Source organism: Mustela putorius, unplaced genomic scaffold, assembly GCF_011764305.1.
Source record: "Mustela putorius furo isolate JIRA1106 unplaced genomic scaffold, ASM1176430v1.1 tig00000832_pilon_pilon_pilon, whole genome shotgun sequence".
Lineage (NCBI taxonomy): Eukaryota > Metazoa > Chordata > Mammalia > Carnivora > Mustelidae > Mustela > Mustela putorius.
In genome coordinates, this window is record NW_025421491.1 from 4,082,156 (window position 1) to 4,099,282 (window position 17,127).

The following is a 17,127-nucleotide window of genomic DNA, read 5'->3' on the forward strand; positions in this document are numbered from 1 at the left end:
GTCCAACTGCTTTGTCTCACCCTCAATTCTACCTCAGTCTTCCTAACGCTCCATCACCAAATGCCCAGCACGGTGCCTTAAAGACCACTGGGAGGACAAGAGTAGGGTCCTCCTGCATTCTTTGATTCCTACAGGTAGCAAATACCTATTCAACGCCTATACAGCGCCAGGCACTGAAGGATATTCTGGAGATGCAAGTTTAAACAAGACACAACCCTTATCATAAAGGAGCTTCCAGCTCCTTCAGGAAAACAGACGTGGCAGAAAGCAATCTCAATCAGTACAATAAGTTCCAAAACACGGTGAGTTGAGCACACGGGAGGAAGGCACGAAACCCAGTCTTCAGGGGTCAGAGGGGTCTTCTGGGCAGAAAAGTTGCTAGGTGGAGACCTAATAATTAACAGGCATGAACCAGAGGGCGTCAGAGAGGGAAGGCACTCCAGGTCCCAGCAGAGAGAACAACCTGAACAAAGCCCTAAGGTAAGTAAGACCATGACATTCGTGCTTCACTATTGAATCAAATCTGTCCTTTAGTTCAAACTTGTTTGACCCATGGATGCCACTGTCTTTTAAGCTGTTTCTTAATAGTTTTCTGTGTTTTTTTTCCTCAAGGACTTCAGTGATGACCGCTCTTTTTCCTCTCCTATTACCTGAGTCTTCTCCAAGCTCCAGGCTGGTTTCTCTCTCCTGCTGTAATCTGTGCATCTTCTTTAAGAATGTAAAGCTGGGGGGAGCCTGGGTGGCTCAGCTGGGGAAGCGTCTCGTCTGCCTTCAACTCAGGTCTTGATCCCAGGGTCCTGGGACTGAGTTCCCAATGGGCTCCCTGCTCAGCGGGGAGTCTGCTTCTCCTTCTCCCTCGCCTCTCCCCCCACTGCTCTCTCAAATACATAAATAAAATATTTTTTAAAAAATCAAATTAAAAGAATGTAGAGCTGACCGTGGCCAGCTCACCCGGGCTCACGTCACGCCGTCCAGCCTTCCCCTCTCTGCTCCTTCCAACATTGTTCCCTATCCTCTCCTCAGCTTACTCCTTCCAACTCTCCTTGCCCCGCGGTGATGGGTGCCGGCACCCACAGCTCACCCGCTTTCCACGATGCACCCTCATTCTGTACGTCCTACCTAACCCAGCCTCGTCCGTACAGCAGCAGAGAGGACCCTCGCTCAGCTCCAGCCCTAAAATGGCAAACACGAGAGAAAACAAAGTCACGACCCTGGCAAGAAGGCTGACAGGTGAAAGAGGGAAATTGGTAGGTAACACCCACTTGAATAAAGCTGCGTCGTCACCAGTATTCTTTGTAGAAATCAACTATTGTTGCTTAGTTTCTCCTCCCTGGCTTGTGCTTCACACTCAGTAAACTTTGATGTAGGAATTCACCTTTTTTTTTTTTAATAAATTTTTTTAATTTATTTATTTTCAGCATAACAGTATCATTATTTTTGCACCACACCCAGTGCTCCATGCAGTCGTGCCCTCTCTAATACCCACCACCTGGTACCCCGACCTCCCACCCCCCGCCCCTTCAAAACCCTCAGATTGTTTTTCAGAGTCCATAGTCTCTTATGGTTCACCTCCCCTTCCAATTTACCCCAACCCCCTTCTCTCTATCTCCCCATGTCCTCCATGCTATTTGTTATGCTCCACAAATAAGTGAAACCATATGATAATTGACTCTCTCTGCTTGACTTATTTCACTCAGCATAATCTCTTCCAGTCCCGTCCATGTTGCTACAAAAGTTGGGTATTCATCCTTTCTGATGGAGACATAATACTCCATAGTGTATATGGACCACATCTTCCTTATCCATTCGTCCGTTGAAGGGCATCTTGGCACTTCCCACAGTTTGGTGACCGTGGCCATTGCTACTATAAACATTGGGGTACAAATGGCCCTTCTTTTCACTATATCTGTATCTTTGGGGTAAATACCCAGTAGTGCAATTGCAGGGTCATAGAGAAGCTCTATTTTTAATTTCTTGAGGAATCTCCACATGGTTCTCCAAAGAGGCTGCACCAACTTGCATTCCCACCAACAGTGTAAGAGGGTTCCCCTTTCTCCACATCCCCTCCAAAACATGTTGTTTCCTGTCTTGCTAATTTTGGCCATTCTAACTGGTGTAAGGTGATATCTCAATGTAGTTTTAACTTGAATCTCCCTGATGGCTAGTGATGATGAACATTTTTTCATGTGTCTGATAGCCATTTGTATGTCTTTATTGGAGAAGTGTCTGTTCATATCTTCTGCCCAGGAATTCACCTTTTGTTCTCATTAGCTCTTCCATTACGGTGGGTGACAGACCTAAACAAATGGCATAAACAGTAGCTTGTTTTCTTTACCACGTGGGAAGCCAGGAATTTTAAGAGCCAGGCGAAGTTGGTGACAACAGGGTATCTGTAATCGTTAACTTTATGTGACAACTTGCCTGGGCCCCAGAAGGCCCAGATATTGGGTCAGACATTAGCTTGGGTGTTTCTATAGGGGTGTTTGGGGATGAGATTAGCCGTTAAAGTGTTAGAATAAAGCACACTGCACCTTCCAAAGTGGGCGTGCTTCGCCGCACGCGAGGCTTGAATGGAACAGAATGGCGGACCCCCTCCCAAACGGAAGGGAATTCTTTCTGCCTGAAAGCCAGCTCCTCCTAGGTCTCCAAGGGCCTGCCTTCAGACAGGAGCCACACCACTGGCTGCCCTGGTTCTCAGGCCTTCGGACTCAGATTGGATACATACCGCTCTCCGGATGCTCTCCGGAGCCTCCAGCTTACTGACTCACCCTGGAGATTTGGGAACTTGCCCACCTTGGTAACTGCATGAGCCAGTTCCTTTTACTGGTTTTGCTTCTCTGGAGAGCCCTAACAAATACAGTAGCACAGGAAACAAAGCAATCAGAAGCTATTTTGATTAGAATATGTGCTTTTCACGAGATGGGATTGGGAGGGAGACAAACCATAAGGGACTCTTAATCTCACAAAACAAACTGAGGGTTGCTGGGGGGAGGGGGATCAGGAGAGGGGGGTGGGGTTATGGACATTGGGGAGGGTATGTGCTATGGTGAGTGCTGTGAAGTGTGTAAACCTGGCGATTCACAGACCTGTACCCCTGGGGATAAAAATATATTTTTATGTTTATAAAAAATTAAAATTAAATTTAAAAAAAAGAATATGTGCTTTTCGGTGTGCCTGGGTGGCTCAGTGGGTTAAAACCTCTGCCTTCAGCTCAGGTTATGATCTCAGGGTCCTGGGATTGAGCCCCACATGGAGCTCTCTGCTTGGCAGGGAGCCTGCTTCTTCCTCCCTCTCTCTCTGCCTGCCTCTCTGCCTATGTGTGATCTCTCTCTCTGTCAAATAAATAAATAAAACCTTAAAAAAAAAAAAAAAGAATGTGTGCTTTTGATTTGTCTTATAAATCTTTCACGATCCAGGTGTATCCCGTCTTCCTGGGAAATGAGTTCACTCTTCACTACACATGGGCAATGTGATTCTTATAGGTCAAGGTACTTTGACAAATATTCCTAGTTTATTTAGAAGGACTCAGTCCCCTTCATACATATAGCCTCATGAGTGTTCTCCACGTGTGCATACATGACAAGGAAGCAACTCAGGGTACTGCCTCATCTTAGAGGCAGTCAGAAGACAGGGAAATATCTGTGAGTTCTAATATTCAGGAAAGAGGAAAAAAATCTAAGACCAATTAATGTTTTCTCTTTAGATCCTCTTATCTCCTATGATGTTATGCAAAGTAAAGATTTGGGAAGAAAGAGAAGATTTGAGGGCACAGAGTGAGGGGTATAGTGGAGTTTTGTGGAGCCTTCAAGGACATCAAAGTGACAATGATACAATACTAAGAGGGGTTGGCTTCATAGGTGTGCCACCTGCGCAGTTGCCCAGGATCCGCACTCAGAAGGGCTCTGCTCGGTTTTAAATGCTCTACATCAGCATCTTGAGATTCTCAGTTTTGAACCAAGGGGCCCCAAATTTTCATTTCACACTTGGTGTGAAATTTCACACAAATTATGTGATTAGTTCTGATGCTACATAACACTTCAAGTTTGGAAACCAATTACAAATTAAGTGTAAGCATTTATTCAACATTCCACCAGCTGATCATTTTGATGGCTTTATACTAGGATCTAAAAATAGTAAACCAAACAGATCTCATACTCCCATGCCCTTCCCACAGATGGAAAGAAGAAAAAACAAGAAAAGACTTTGAGCAAAAACAATCAGGAGTTGTGTACAATTGATCTTTGTACAAAGCTTGGAGAGAGATGTAGGCTACTCTCAGCAGTTCTTACAAGAGCTTGGATCACTGCTCTGAAAATCAAGAACTAGACCTCTAATAGTGGGGTAACATCTGCATCCAGCCAGTGAAGTGGCTTCAAAATCCCCGACCTAAGACCCAGCAATTACACTACTAGGTATTTAGCCAAAGGATACAAACATAGTGATTCAAAGGGGCACATGCACCCCAATGTTTACAGAATCAACGTCCACAATAGACAAACTATGGAAAGAGCCCAGATATCCATTGACTGATGAGTAGATAAAGAAGTGGTGGGAGATATAGATATACATAGATAAATAGATAGATAGATATAGATATAGATATAGATACAGATATAGTGCAGCCATCAAAAAAGAATGAAATCTTGCTATTTGCAATGACATGGATGGAACTAGAGGGTATTATCCTAAGTGAAACAAGTCAGTCAGAGAAAAACAAACACCATATGATTTCACTCATATGTGGAATTTAAGAAACAAAACAGATGAACATAGGGGAAGGGAAGGAAAAATAAAATAAGATGAAAATTGAGAAGGTAGCAAACCATAAGAGACTCTTAACTCGGGCACCTGGGTGGCTCAGTGGGTTAAAGCCTCTGCCTTCTGCTCAGGTCATGATCTCAGGGTCCTGGGATCGAGTCCCGCATTGGGCTCTCTGCTCAGCAGGGAGCCTGCTTCCCTTCCTCTCTCTCTCTCTCTGCCTGCCTCTCTGCCTACTTGTGATCTCTCTCTGTCAAATAAATAAATAAAATCTTAAAAAAAAAAAAAAAGAGACTCTTAACTCTAAGAAACAACCTGAGGGTTGCTGGAAAGGGGATGGGGGATGAGGTAACTGGGTGATGGGCACGAAGGAGGCACTTGATGGAATGAGCACTGGGTGTTACATGCAACTGATGAATCACTGAATTCTACCCTTAAAACTAATAATAATAATAAAAAAAAATCCCCAGTCTAGGAACTGAAAAATTTCTCACCATTGTCAAAACTTTTTGTCATCCATCTTTCACCCTTGACAGTTACCCGGTGTAAGAAAAAGAAAATGCCAAGAAGCTGGGGGTCTATTACTTGGTACACAAAAGTAATCACCCTTACTTCCATTTCAGTCATTAAAACAGACCAAATATCCTATTTGCATGTTTTATACACATATATTCGTATCAATACCAACATGCATCACTGCACAAAGTGACAGAGCTTTCTATTTGTAGAGATATTTGTATTAACATACTCTGGATAGATATTGAAAATGAAGGAATGTGGATATGATTAATATTTTCCAAGAACTTTGAACTGGTAGGACAAAGGAAGACACTGCTGTCCAAATAGATAAATGGAGAGCCCGACCTGCTGATATGACTGTGCTCTTGGTCAGCTCCCCCAGTGAAAGGCTGCACCCCTGCTGACTCACACGTAGCCTGAAGGGTTTGCATTTCCTTCCTGTGGCAGAATCTTCTGCTTGCACCCCCCCAACACAGTTCACTCCACATACTTGCTCTTTTTCTTCCATACTAAGTTCCAGACAATAAGATTGTATGAGTAAGCATTCCCCCAGAGAAAGAGAACCAACAAGAGATACAGAAGGAGAGGGGGATTTATGATAAGGAATTGGCTCATGTGTTTATGGAGGCTAACAAGTCTCCAGATTTGTCATCTGAAAGCTAGAGTCCCAGGCAAGCAATGGTGTCATTCTCCTCTGAAAGCCAGCAGCTTGAGAGCCAGAAAGAGCCAATGTTTCTGTCCTCGTCTGAAGGCAGGAAAGAGCCAACATCCTAACTCAAGGTAGGCAGGCAGGCAGGAGAAGGATTTCCCTCTTACTCAGAGCCTTTATGTTCTATTCAACTGATCAAATGAAATTTTCCCACAGGGACGCCTGGGTGGCTCAGTCGGTTAAGCCACTGCCTTTAGCTCAGGTCATGATCCCAGAGTCCTGGGATCGAGTCCCACATAGGACTCCTTCCTCAGTAGGGAGCCTGTTTCTCACTCTGCCTCTGCCTCCACTCTGCCTACTTATGTTCTCTCTCTCTCTCTCTCTCTGAAAAATAAATAAATAAATAAATAAATAAATAAATAAATAAATAAAATCTTAAGAAAAAAATCTTCCCACAATCAGGAGGACAATCTGCTTTATTCAGTTCACTCATTTAAAAGCAAATCTCATGCAAAAACATTCTCACACACCCAGAATCACGTTTGAGCAAATATTGAGCACCCCATGGCCCAGAAGCATCTTGCGGCACCTCCCAGGATAGCCAGACCACCCCAGTCAGCCGCTCTTCTTCTATGTCCTTTCCTCACGTAGCCATCTTAAACCACAACAATGAGCTGCTGCCATCTTGGACATTAATAATGAGGGAGATCCCTCAATAATGACAGAGAAATTTGAGGCTTCCAAGATTTTTATGGAGCGGAACCTCCAACTCAACCCAGGGATCTACATCTCCAGTTTTTCATATCATAGAAAAAAACATCTTTCCACTGTTACTTGATGTGGTGACAGAGGGTAGGGGGCAAGCATGCAATCTGCCCTTCGAAGCTGATTCTTTTTTTTTTTTTTTTAAGATTTTATTTATTTGTTTGACAGAGATCACAGGCGAAGAGGCAGGCAGAGAGAGAGAGAGAGAGGGAAGCAGGCTCCCTGCTGAGCAGAGAGCCTGATGTGGGACTCCATCCCAGAACCCTAGAATCATGACCTGAGCCAAAGGCAGAGGCTTTAACACACTAAGCCACCCAGATGCCCCTGATTCTTTTTTTATTTAAATCAGTTAATGAACATATAGTGTATTATTAGTTTCAGAGGTAGAGTTTAATGATTTCTTCGTTCCATACAACACCCAGTGCTCATCCCATCAAGTGCCTCCTTCATGCCATCACCCAGTTACCCCCTCCAGCAGCCCTCAGTGTTTCCTGGAGTTAAGAGTGTCTTATAGTTTACCGCCCTCTTTGATTTCACCTTATTTTTCCTCCCCTTCCCCTATATTGGTCAGTTTTATTTCTTAAATTCCACATATGAGGGGCACCTGGGTGGCTCAGTGGGTTAAAGCCTCTGCCTTCGGCTCAGGTCATGATCCCAGGGTCCTGGGATCGAGCCCCACATCGGGCTCTCTGCTCAGACGGGAGCCTGCTTCCCTTCCTTTCTCTCTGCCTGCCTCTCTGCCTACTTGTTATCTCTGTCAAAAAAAAAAAAAAAAATCCACATATGAGTGGAATCGAATGGTATTTGTCTTTCTCCGACAGACTTATTTCACGGCAGATTCTAATCCTAACCTGATGTGCCTCCCTTTTTCTCCCATTGCACATTACAGAATAAGGTTACGAATTGGACAGTAAGTTAGCTAAAATACTTAGGACTGGAAAGAAGGAAAACCGTAAGACCTGCATAGCCCACCAACAGTACAGTGAGGGTAAGAAGAAAACTTCATTCAACACAGTAATCTTTTGTGTGTCTTTCACAACATCCCATTTCTTTCCAAAAAGAACCTTGCGAAGCAGAGAAAGCTTATATTTTTGTCCTTGTTTTTCTCTCTGAAAAATCCAGGATCGCTCCTGCTTGGATGATAATTTGGTTTTAAATGATTCCTCATTTTTTTAAAAAGATTTATTTATTTATTTGACAGAGAGAGAGATCACAAGTAGGCAGAGAGGCAGGCAGAGAGAGAGAGGAGGAAGCAGACTCCCTGAGCCGAAGGCAGCGGCTTAACACACTGAGCCACCCAGGCGCCCTAAATGATTCCTCATTTTAAGCTAAGCAAAACCATGCGGTATCAAGCGAACAATCTAATATCTTATTCAATAGATCGCTATCAGTTTACAAACATTTATGGGGAGCTTTAAAAACCTCTTTATAAATGCAGATTAAGCCTTAAAGCAAGATTCTGAGGTACTGGCAAAATTCTGTTTTAACATGATGGACATCAAAATGACTGCTAAATTTAAATTGCATTTCAATGGAACCCTCTGGTCACTGTGGAACAAAAGAATCTTGGGCCTGTCATTTGTTGGCTGTACTGAGTTTTCAATAAAGCCAGAAAGCCCCATTGTTGGTGTCACAGTGCATAGTGGCATTAAAGGCCAGGAGAGGGGGGCCTGGCTGGTTCAGTCAATGGAGCATGCGACTCTTGATGTCGGGCCTGTGAGTTCAAGCCCTATGTTGGGTGTAGAGATTACTTAAAAGTAAAATCTATGGGATGCCTGGGTGGCTCAGTCAGTTAAATATCTGTCTTCAACTCAGGTCATGATTTCAGGGTCCTGGGATGGAGTCTCGAATTGCATCATCGGGCTCCTTGCTCAGCAGGGAGCCTGCTTCTCCCTCTGCCTGCTGCTCCTCCTGCTTGTACTCTCTCTCTCTCTCTCACTCTGACAAATAAATAAATAAGAGCTTTAAAAATAAATAAATAAAAATAAAATAGAATCTATAAATAAATAAATGAAAAGTTCAGGAGAAAGCCTAAAGCTGGGAGAGCTCTTTAACTTTAACCCTGTGTTACTCTAACTTATTTGATCATGAAACAGTGTTTTCTTCTCCTTTTTTTTTTTTTTTTAATGCTTCACACGTCAAACACTGATGTTGCAAGAGCATGGTTTCAGAAATCCTATACCACTTTCTACTTCCAGAGCACTTTCTTCTAAACAAATGGCAGTTAAGGTCGAGGTTGAGACAGGGCAGGATACATCCACAGAGCCATCTCCACACCAACCTCCCTAATTAGGATTGATAGATTTATCCAATTAAAAATACCAGAGTTTTCAGTTAAAACTGAACAGCAGATAAGCAGCTTTTTTTTTTTTTTTTAACGTAGTGTTTGGGACATACTAATACTATATATATTTATATATCTATTCATTGTTTATCTGATTTCTGAAATTCAGTTTTAACTGGGCATCTCGTATTTGTTTGGCATTCCTGCCCCTAATCCCTCCTCAGGGAGGAGGAGCTGAGGGCCCTCTTGGTTTGTGTTTCTGGACATTTAATGGGGTTTTACAAAGTAGAAAGGATGCTGGGTTAAAATCACAAGCGTGGCTATCCTACTTTTCTTATGCACTTCTGAGCTATTTTTACCTTCTTTAGCTTGTTGGTCATCTGTGCTAAACACCCTCCGTGCGCCCCTGCTGATCCCCTGTCCCTGCCTTTCCCTCCTGCTATGTTCCCCCAGGGGACTGACTGCCTATCTGAACTAAAGCCACAAAGTTGACTTGTGATTGGGTTTGCGCCCTGGGAGCCACCAGCAGAAGAGGGAAGGACAAGTATTTATTGCCCAGGCCTCTCCCTGCTAAGCTCAGGCCTCTCCCTGCTAAGCCCTGGGAGCCCTGTGGCCTCCCATTCCCACCAAAGCACAAGTTCTTGAGGATGTGATGGGGAGAAACCTCCCCTCCAGACACAGTCTCTGCCAGGTCCTAGTCCTGCTTCTTCTCCCCTTCATCTTCGGAAGCTTAAGAGAGACTTTCCCGAGGCTGCCAGTCCCCAGGGCTTCACCAACCCTCCCGGTTTCCCTTAACTCTCCCCCAGCTTTGTCAATATTCCCTTTGTTAGGTCTCTTCTATTGGCCCCTTTTGAATGTGCTCCTGTTCCCCACCAGGACATTGATTATTCAAGGTAAGACTGAGATTTGGGAAATTCCTCACCTGTACCTTAATCCTAAATCTCAAACTGAAACGAGGTTTGCAGAAAGTCTTGCTTTGGGGATTTTAGCACCACTAATAAAGAGGTTCCTGACTTCCCATTTCTGGATCAGCTAGCTAAAAATCAGTGAATGCCAATCAGTAGGTTTTTGGTTTTGGTTTTAGTTTTGGTTTGTTTTAAGATTTTATTTATTTGACAGAGAGAAACACAGCAAGAGAGGGAACACAAGCGGGGGGGAGTGGGCGACGGAGAAGCAGGCTTCCTGCCCAGCAGGGAGACCAATACGAGCTCAATCCCAGAACACTGGGATCTTGACCTGAGCTGAAGGCAGACCTTTAACAACTGAGCCACCCAGGCGCCCCGATCAGTAGGTGTTTATAGTTACTGTTATTTCAACCGCTATTATTGTAGTTAGCACCCTAAATATCTGTATTTATAATGTTGCAATGGTTGTGCAACAGTTTGGGGGTGCAGGCCAGTGTATTCAAATGCTGCAACACTCATTTCTCTCTGTGAAAAGAAGAACATATAATCAGCTAGAGATATGCCTGTAGACCACAGTGACTCCTGGAAAGTCTTGAGTCTTGCTTCTTGCCTAGGATCTGATCACTGTGTTCACCGTGTTAGTTCCCAGAAAACCCTAAAATGTGACTGGTAAACCAGATGTTGTCAGGATCCTTGGGGCCTGACACAATTGCAAGTTAAATGAAAAACAAAAACAAAAGTGGGGAGAAAAAAAAAAAGAAAGAAAGAAAGAAACCCTCCCAACTTAGCCATGGCCGATTTCTTGCTTTTTCCCAGCTATTTTTAAATGATCAAATCACCATAGTATCTATGGCATTCTAAAGATTGCAGGGCTTGTGAGTCATAGCCTTATTTACAGGAATGATGGGGAAAGTCAGCATGTTCAGTATTTACTCCATTTTTGAGAAATGAGCCGACCAGAAGCTGGGGGCAGGGGCCGGGGAGGACAGTCTCTTTCACACATAATTTTACCTCGTCCTGCTATCTCTTTATCTTTCCCTTTCCAAGAGTCCGATCTGAGAGAACAGCCACTGCCCGGACATGTTCCGTGACAGACAAAATTGGTTCAGAGAAGCCGATTGCTAATGTGAATTCTTCCTCTCATTCCGCTGTTGAAAACCTTGGTTCCTCCTTTATTCCATTCCCACTGGGCTCGGTGCTTCGGCTCAGAATTCTTGTCCTGAACGCCTGAGTCCAAAAGCAGCCAATAACGAGTTTTTAGAAGACAGACTCCAGAGGGAACAACTGTGTGTTCTGGCTGGTGTGACTCAGGCCATTGCCTCCCCATCATTATCGTATTATCTACACTTGCAAAGCCACCCACACACAAGGACTGACTAGGAAGGGATGTTTCCAAGGTTTCCAAGAGCAAAATGAAACATATGATTTTAACACTGTAACCTAAAACCTTTTTGAGTATAAGATATCTCTCTTTGAGGGAGCATTTGTTGGTAGCCGTGAGAAATAATATATTCACCCAATGATGTAATATGGACAGTCAGAACTGGAAGGGAATTCAAGGAATCGAATGGTTCATGCTATCAACATCATGGTTACTTCACCTCGGATTATGTGCATTTTGAGTTTCTACGTTCACGTGTGATTGAATTTCACTCCGGCTCTGATTGTTATGGTTCTTTAAAATAACAAGAGGGGTGAAAACATTGTCTTAGAAGTTCGAATTGCTTCAGAGGATTCTCTTGCCCATTCTAGGCTTGGAAACTTTGAAATGTTTATTAAACATTTTTAAAAAGGTGGCGGGTAGAAATAGTCATGGAAAAGCAGGAATATTTGTCATCAAATTAAACATATTAATGGTGACTGTGAAGGTAGACTCAGTCTGTCTTTTATTCTGTCAGGACACACAATACTACTGAGGGTTTATTATTCTCTAAGGAGAAAAATATTCATTGAAATGAATTATCAAGTAAAATGTATGCAATAACCTATGTAACTAACCCCATCTTCAGACTTTCTGGCCAGCTAGCCAAATACATACAACACAAATACCCTCTATAGCATTTCCAACAATGGAAGGTAAGGTAACTTTAAAAAGAAAAACTCTTAAAACATGTCACTGTAGAAGATAATGTGTTCACAGGGTACTCCCTGTGCTTAAAATTCAATGACTTCCTAATGCTTTGGGGATTAAGGCCAAAATTTTTAATGTAATCTTCAAGTTTCTGCTTTATTCTACAAACTCATCCCAAATCACACTCTCCCAACATCTTCATAATCAGCCACATTAGTCTTTCTTCAAGGCTTTGAATATGCCACAGGGCCTTTGCACATTTTCATTCTGTCTAGATGCCTTCCTCCACCTGCCTCCACTTGTGTCTTAAGCTCTTATTCATCCACCAGATCTTCGCTCAGTACTTATCACCTTTAGGAAATCATTCCAGATTCCTTATCTCAGTTAGATTCTCTTTCATATGTGCATTCATAAAGTATGTTTCTTTTCTGCTTGGCATTTACTTACCTCATTTCTATGGTATATCTGTTATCTATTGCTGCATAACAAATCCTCTTGAAATTTAGTGGCTTCATACAACAAACATTTATTATCTCTTGGTTCCTATTAATCAGGATCTAGGAGCAGCCGGGTTGGGTGGTTCTGGCTCAGAGTCTCGTTACATTGCATCAAGACGTCAGCCAGGGGGTGCCTGGGTGACTCAATCAATTAAGCATCTGACTCTTGATTTCAGCTCAGATTGTGATCTCAGGATTGTGAGATGGAGACCCTCATTGGACTCCACACTGGGTGTGGACACTGATTAAGATTCTCTCTCTCCCTCTGCCCCTTCCCACTTTCCTCTCTTAAAAAAAATAACAATTTAAAAAAAAGGAAAGAAAGAAAGAGAGAGAGAGAAAAGATGATGTCGGCCCACTATAGTCATTTGAAGTCCTGCCTGGAGATGGAGGGACTGCTTCCAGGTTCACTAGTATGGCCTCAGTTTTCCTTACCATGGGGGCCTCTCCAGGACTTGCCTGAATCTTTTCAGAACAATGGAAGCCGGCTCATCCCAGAGCAAGTGATCCAAGAAAACAGAAGAGAAAGAAGCCCTAGGTCTTTTAGAACCTGGTCTTAGAAGTCACGTACTCTACTCCTCCATTCTGTTTGTGAGAAACAAGTCTTCAAGTCCAGCTCACAGTGAAGGGCCGGGAAATTAAGCTCCACATTTGGAAGGGATTTTTGGATATATTTTAAGACTAACCCAAGACTACTTTTGGGTAAATGTCTACCTCCCTTACTAGACCAAGGGTATCTTGAGAATAGGACCCATGTTTCTCTTGTTCACTGTTGTATCCCTGGCACCTTCTGGAATGCCTGGCAAAGTACAGCATTCAGGAAATCGTTAAAAGAATGAATTAAATGATAAAGGAATGAACCTTTGTATTTCAATCCCAGTGTTAGGGAACTCTGGACAAATTTTCTAATATCAGTCACTGGTTTTGGATATTGGGTTTAATTCCAGCTACCTCTCAGGCTATTGTAAGAATTAAACAATACAGCCTATGTAAAGCACCCAGCACCATCTGGCACAGAATGGGGCTCATTAAATATTACTTCTCATCTTCTTTGTTTCAATGACATAAGCAGACTCCCCAGGCCACACGGACTCTGCTTCTCGCATCCCTCCATCACTCCCAGACTGTGACTCCACTTCCATTGCTACCATTCTCTGTCTTGCTCCCTGCTTCCTATGCCCTCCTGACAATTCCTCGTCCTTCTGGGATCTGTTTTGTGTGACCCATCCCATGTTCCGCAACCACGTGAAAGATCTTTAAACTTTCCGCATTTCAAATCGTTTTTGTCCAAACTCCCCCCCCCACAACCAGAGCCCAGTGGAATTGCCCAACTTAATTTTCCACGACCCCCCATGCACACTCTCCAAGAAGACGACTTACTGCCCACAGATGTGTAGCCCTTGCTCTGTGCTTCCCAACCACTGTCCTTCTGCTTATGCCATTCTTTTCTTCTTTGAGCGCCTACTATAAACCCAATTTATCTTATTGCATTTGTGTTTATTCACGGGTTCCAGGAACTAGAGTGTGTGCTATTTCTGTTACTAAATTGGAAACCCATCGAAGCTGGGACTATGCCACTCATTCTTACATCCTCTATTGTAGTTCCTCTGCCCTGCACCAGGAAAGAGTATAATAAACTTCTGTTGAATTGAGTTTGGATTCTAGATGGTTTTTATTTCCTTATTTGTACCACCTTAATGATACATCCCAGCCCAGTACCAGAATAAGATAGAGCAACATGGTCTGCCCGTACCGATGATGAGAGATTTGACTTCTAGCCACACAGGACCATGTTCTTTTCACATCTACATAAACTAAAGGACCTGCAAACAGCGACTCTTTCGTAGAGCAATTGCAGGATGTAATACAGGTTACATTTTCCTTTAATTCTAGCTCCAATGCAAGTATTTTCACCTTGATATTAATAGGACCTCTCTGCTCATTTTTAATGCTCTGTAACGTTTTCATTATTGCTAGTAGCAAGAATACAGTAAATGTATTTGAAGATAGAAAATCCTTAAATTATTCTGGGTTATATCGGTAATATGCAGCAGTAAGTAAGATTGGGGGAAATCTGTCAAATGAAGAAATATATGGGACTGACAATGTAAAATATTTTACCTTTGGACTGCTCTGGTAATGCTTCAAAAGTAGATGATGTTTGCATATTTTCAATGAATAACACACACACACCTAGGGAAATTCTTACTTTTGAGTCATGAATAGATACCTTTTGGAAGCACATAGTAAACTTTCAGGCTGAGACTGGCACAGACATGAAAACTATTTATTCAGTGTCTCCTTAATATATTACCAGTAGTGTTCAAACATTTTGACAAACAAAATTATTTTCGTTCTGATAGACCAAAGATATTTTGGAACTATATTTCCCTGTTCCTCCCCATTATCTATAAGGGGCCATGACTGCTTGAATTCTGCAAATAGATGTAACTATCTTCAGACGGGCAATGACCAAAAACGAATTCTTGTGTGTAAATGTTGGTAACATACTCTTCTTCCTCCCAGTTCATTAATCCTGGATTTATAGAAACTTAGTGGACAATCCCTCCTTTGTATTAGTATCTATGAGCCTTGGGGTTACTAAAGAAGGAGGTTCTACCAGGATAATAGAGACTTTCATTTTTGGTCAAATGTTAAACCAGCTTCAGGGTGAATAGGCACATGTAACATTGAAAACTTTGAGATCTATCTAAAAGCTGTATTTTACAAATGAGGAAATTGAGAGTCAGGAGATAGAAGGACGTCATGGACTCCCCAGCACATGGCAAGAAACTTGTGACCCCGCAATGTCTTCCCAGTGACTAGGCTGGTCCTGGGTGTATCAACTTTGTCATCATGGGTACATTGGGCCAGATGATTCTCTGTAGTTGGGGTGTTGTCCTTGCATCACTGACCTCTAGTCTCTAGAGACCAGTAGCAACCCTTTAACCGGGTCATGACCACCACAACAAAATGCCCCTAGACTTTGCCACATGTCCCCCCGGGATAAAATCTTCCCCTGTCCCATAACAGCTGGTCTCTTCTAAACCATCATACTGGCATAATCAACTATTCTCTTTTATGTTTTCTGGAAAATACCTTAAGATGTTGATGCATCATATTAAATATTGGAACTCTGAATGATTCCTGTGAGAAACCACAGTCTTTCCAAGAAAAGGGACTTCACTGCTTATTTCACACATTCAGATACAACTAAGAACACAGCCTGACTTGGGGTAACCAAACCCAACTAATTTTTAGCCTAAGAGAAGCTCAGAAAGAGACAAAACACAGACTGACAATTTTGATTCATGTTTAATGAAAAAGAACTTACATGAATAGAAATGGACACAAAACAAAGAGATCAGTTTGGGGAAAGACGGTGAAAGGTGGAACAAGGGAAAAATCCTTTTATTCCTGAATTTATTCATATATCCTACTTGTTATTCCTGATCCAAAATATCTCCTCAAATCCAAAACAAAGTCATAGTTACAGTTTTGTGGATGTTTTCATGGGAACTCACCAAAGTCATGTCCAAACCATACTTTTCCATTCCCCCCCATGCCCCCAGAACACACACAAGCAAAGGCAGAGATGTTTACTGGTTGGTAACGTGGCGTGAAAGAAATGCAGCCTTATCAGCATTTTATTCCAACAGCAAGTTAGCACTGGCAGATGTGTTTTTGGCACAAACATGCTTTCTGCTAATATTTTCATGAGAAAGCTTTTATGATAGGCAACCATTTATTCTTAGTACGATCAATCATTGAGGGATTAAACCTAACTCTGGTGAACATAAATATGTGTGCAGACATTTCTGACTTCAGGTCCAAGCACAGTTGAAAGAGTCAAGACGTGAAATTTAAAGATACATGGTTATGAACCTGTGGCAAGCCTCTCACTGGTTTGTTTCATGGCTCAAATCTGTTCAAGATTCTTAGACGAGTCAGTCAATATTCTATTTTCCTTCATTTTGTACCCTGATGTACAGGGTGATCACATCTTCCTAAAGAAAAAAAAAAAAATCTTTGGAAATGAATAATTGATCTCTGAAAACATATTATGGCCATAGGTTTGCTTTAATCATCTTATTTCAAATAAAATATCCCTTCTGTCAAACTCGATCTGGCAAGCATTAAATTCATTATAGACGTTTGCCACGTGGGTAATAAAAAGGAACAATAAAATTTTACACACTAGCCCTTGAAAATAAAAATCTTTTGGCCAGCACACAACAGTCACCAACCTTCTATGCTCACACTGAATCATTCAAAGTTAGGACGAGCCCTGTCTCTTCTGATACTGTATTCTAAGTTTCTCCAGCTGTTCCACACATTGGGACTGAGCCAACTTCAACGTCCGGTTCTCCTCCATCAGCACCTCGAATTCCCGAGCCAGCTGAGCGGCATCCACCTTCTCCTTCTCTGCCTGATCCAGCTTGGCGATGAGCTCCTTTCTGAAGATCCAGGGGATGGGTGAGGAAAAGAGCACAAGATTTTTTTTTTTTTTTTAATTTCTTTTCAGCATAACAGAATTCATTGTTTTTGCACCACACCTAGTGCTCCATGCAATTCGTGCCCTCCTTAATACCCACCACCTGGCTTCCCCAACCTCCCACCCCCTTCAAAACCCTCAGATTGTTTTTCAGAGTCCACAGTCTCTCATGGTTCATCTCCTC

The 17,127-nt window shown here is 42.6% G+C and overlaps 1 protein-coding gene across 2 annotated transcripts in view; it reads right to left on the minus strand.

Moving 5' to 3' along the window:
* Positions 1-15,744: 15,744 nt before the first annotated feature.
* MAP3K7CL (MAP3K7 C-terminal like) overlaps positions 15,745-17,127 on the minus strand; it is a 38,785-nt gene continuing 37,402 nt past the window's right edge. For both annotated transcript variants that reach the window (XM_004757470.3, XM_004757471.3), the window contains one exon: positions 15,745-16,905. In XM_004757470.3, coding sequence (XP_004757527.1) covers positions 16,725-16,905 — 181 coding nt within the window. In that variant the 3' untranslated portion in view covers positions 15,745-16,724. The remainder of the gene's footprint in view (positions 16,906-17,127) is intronic.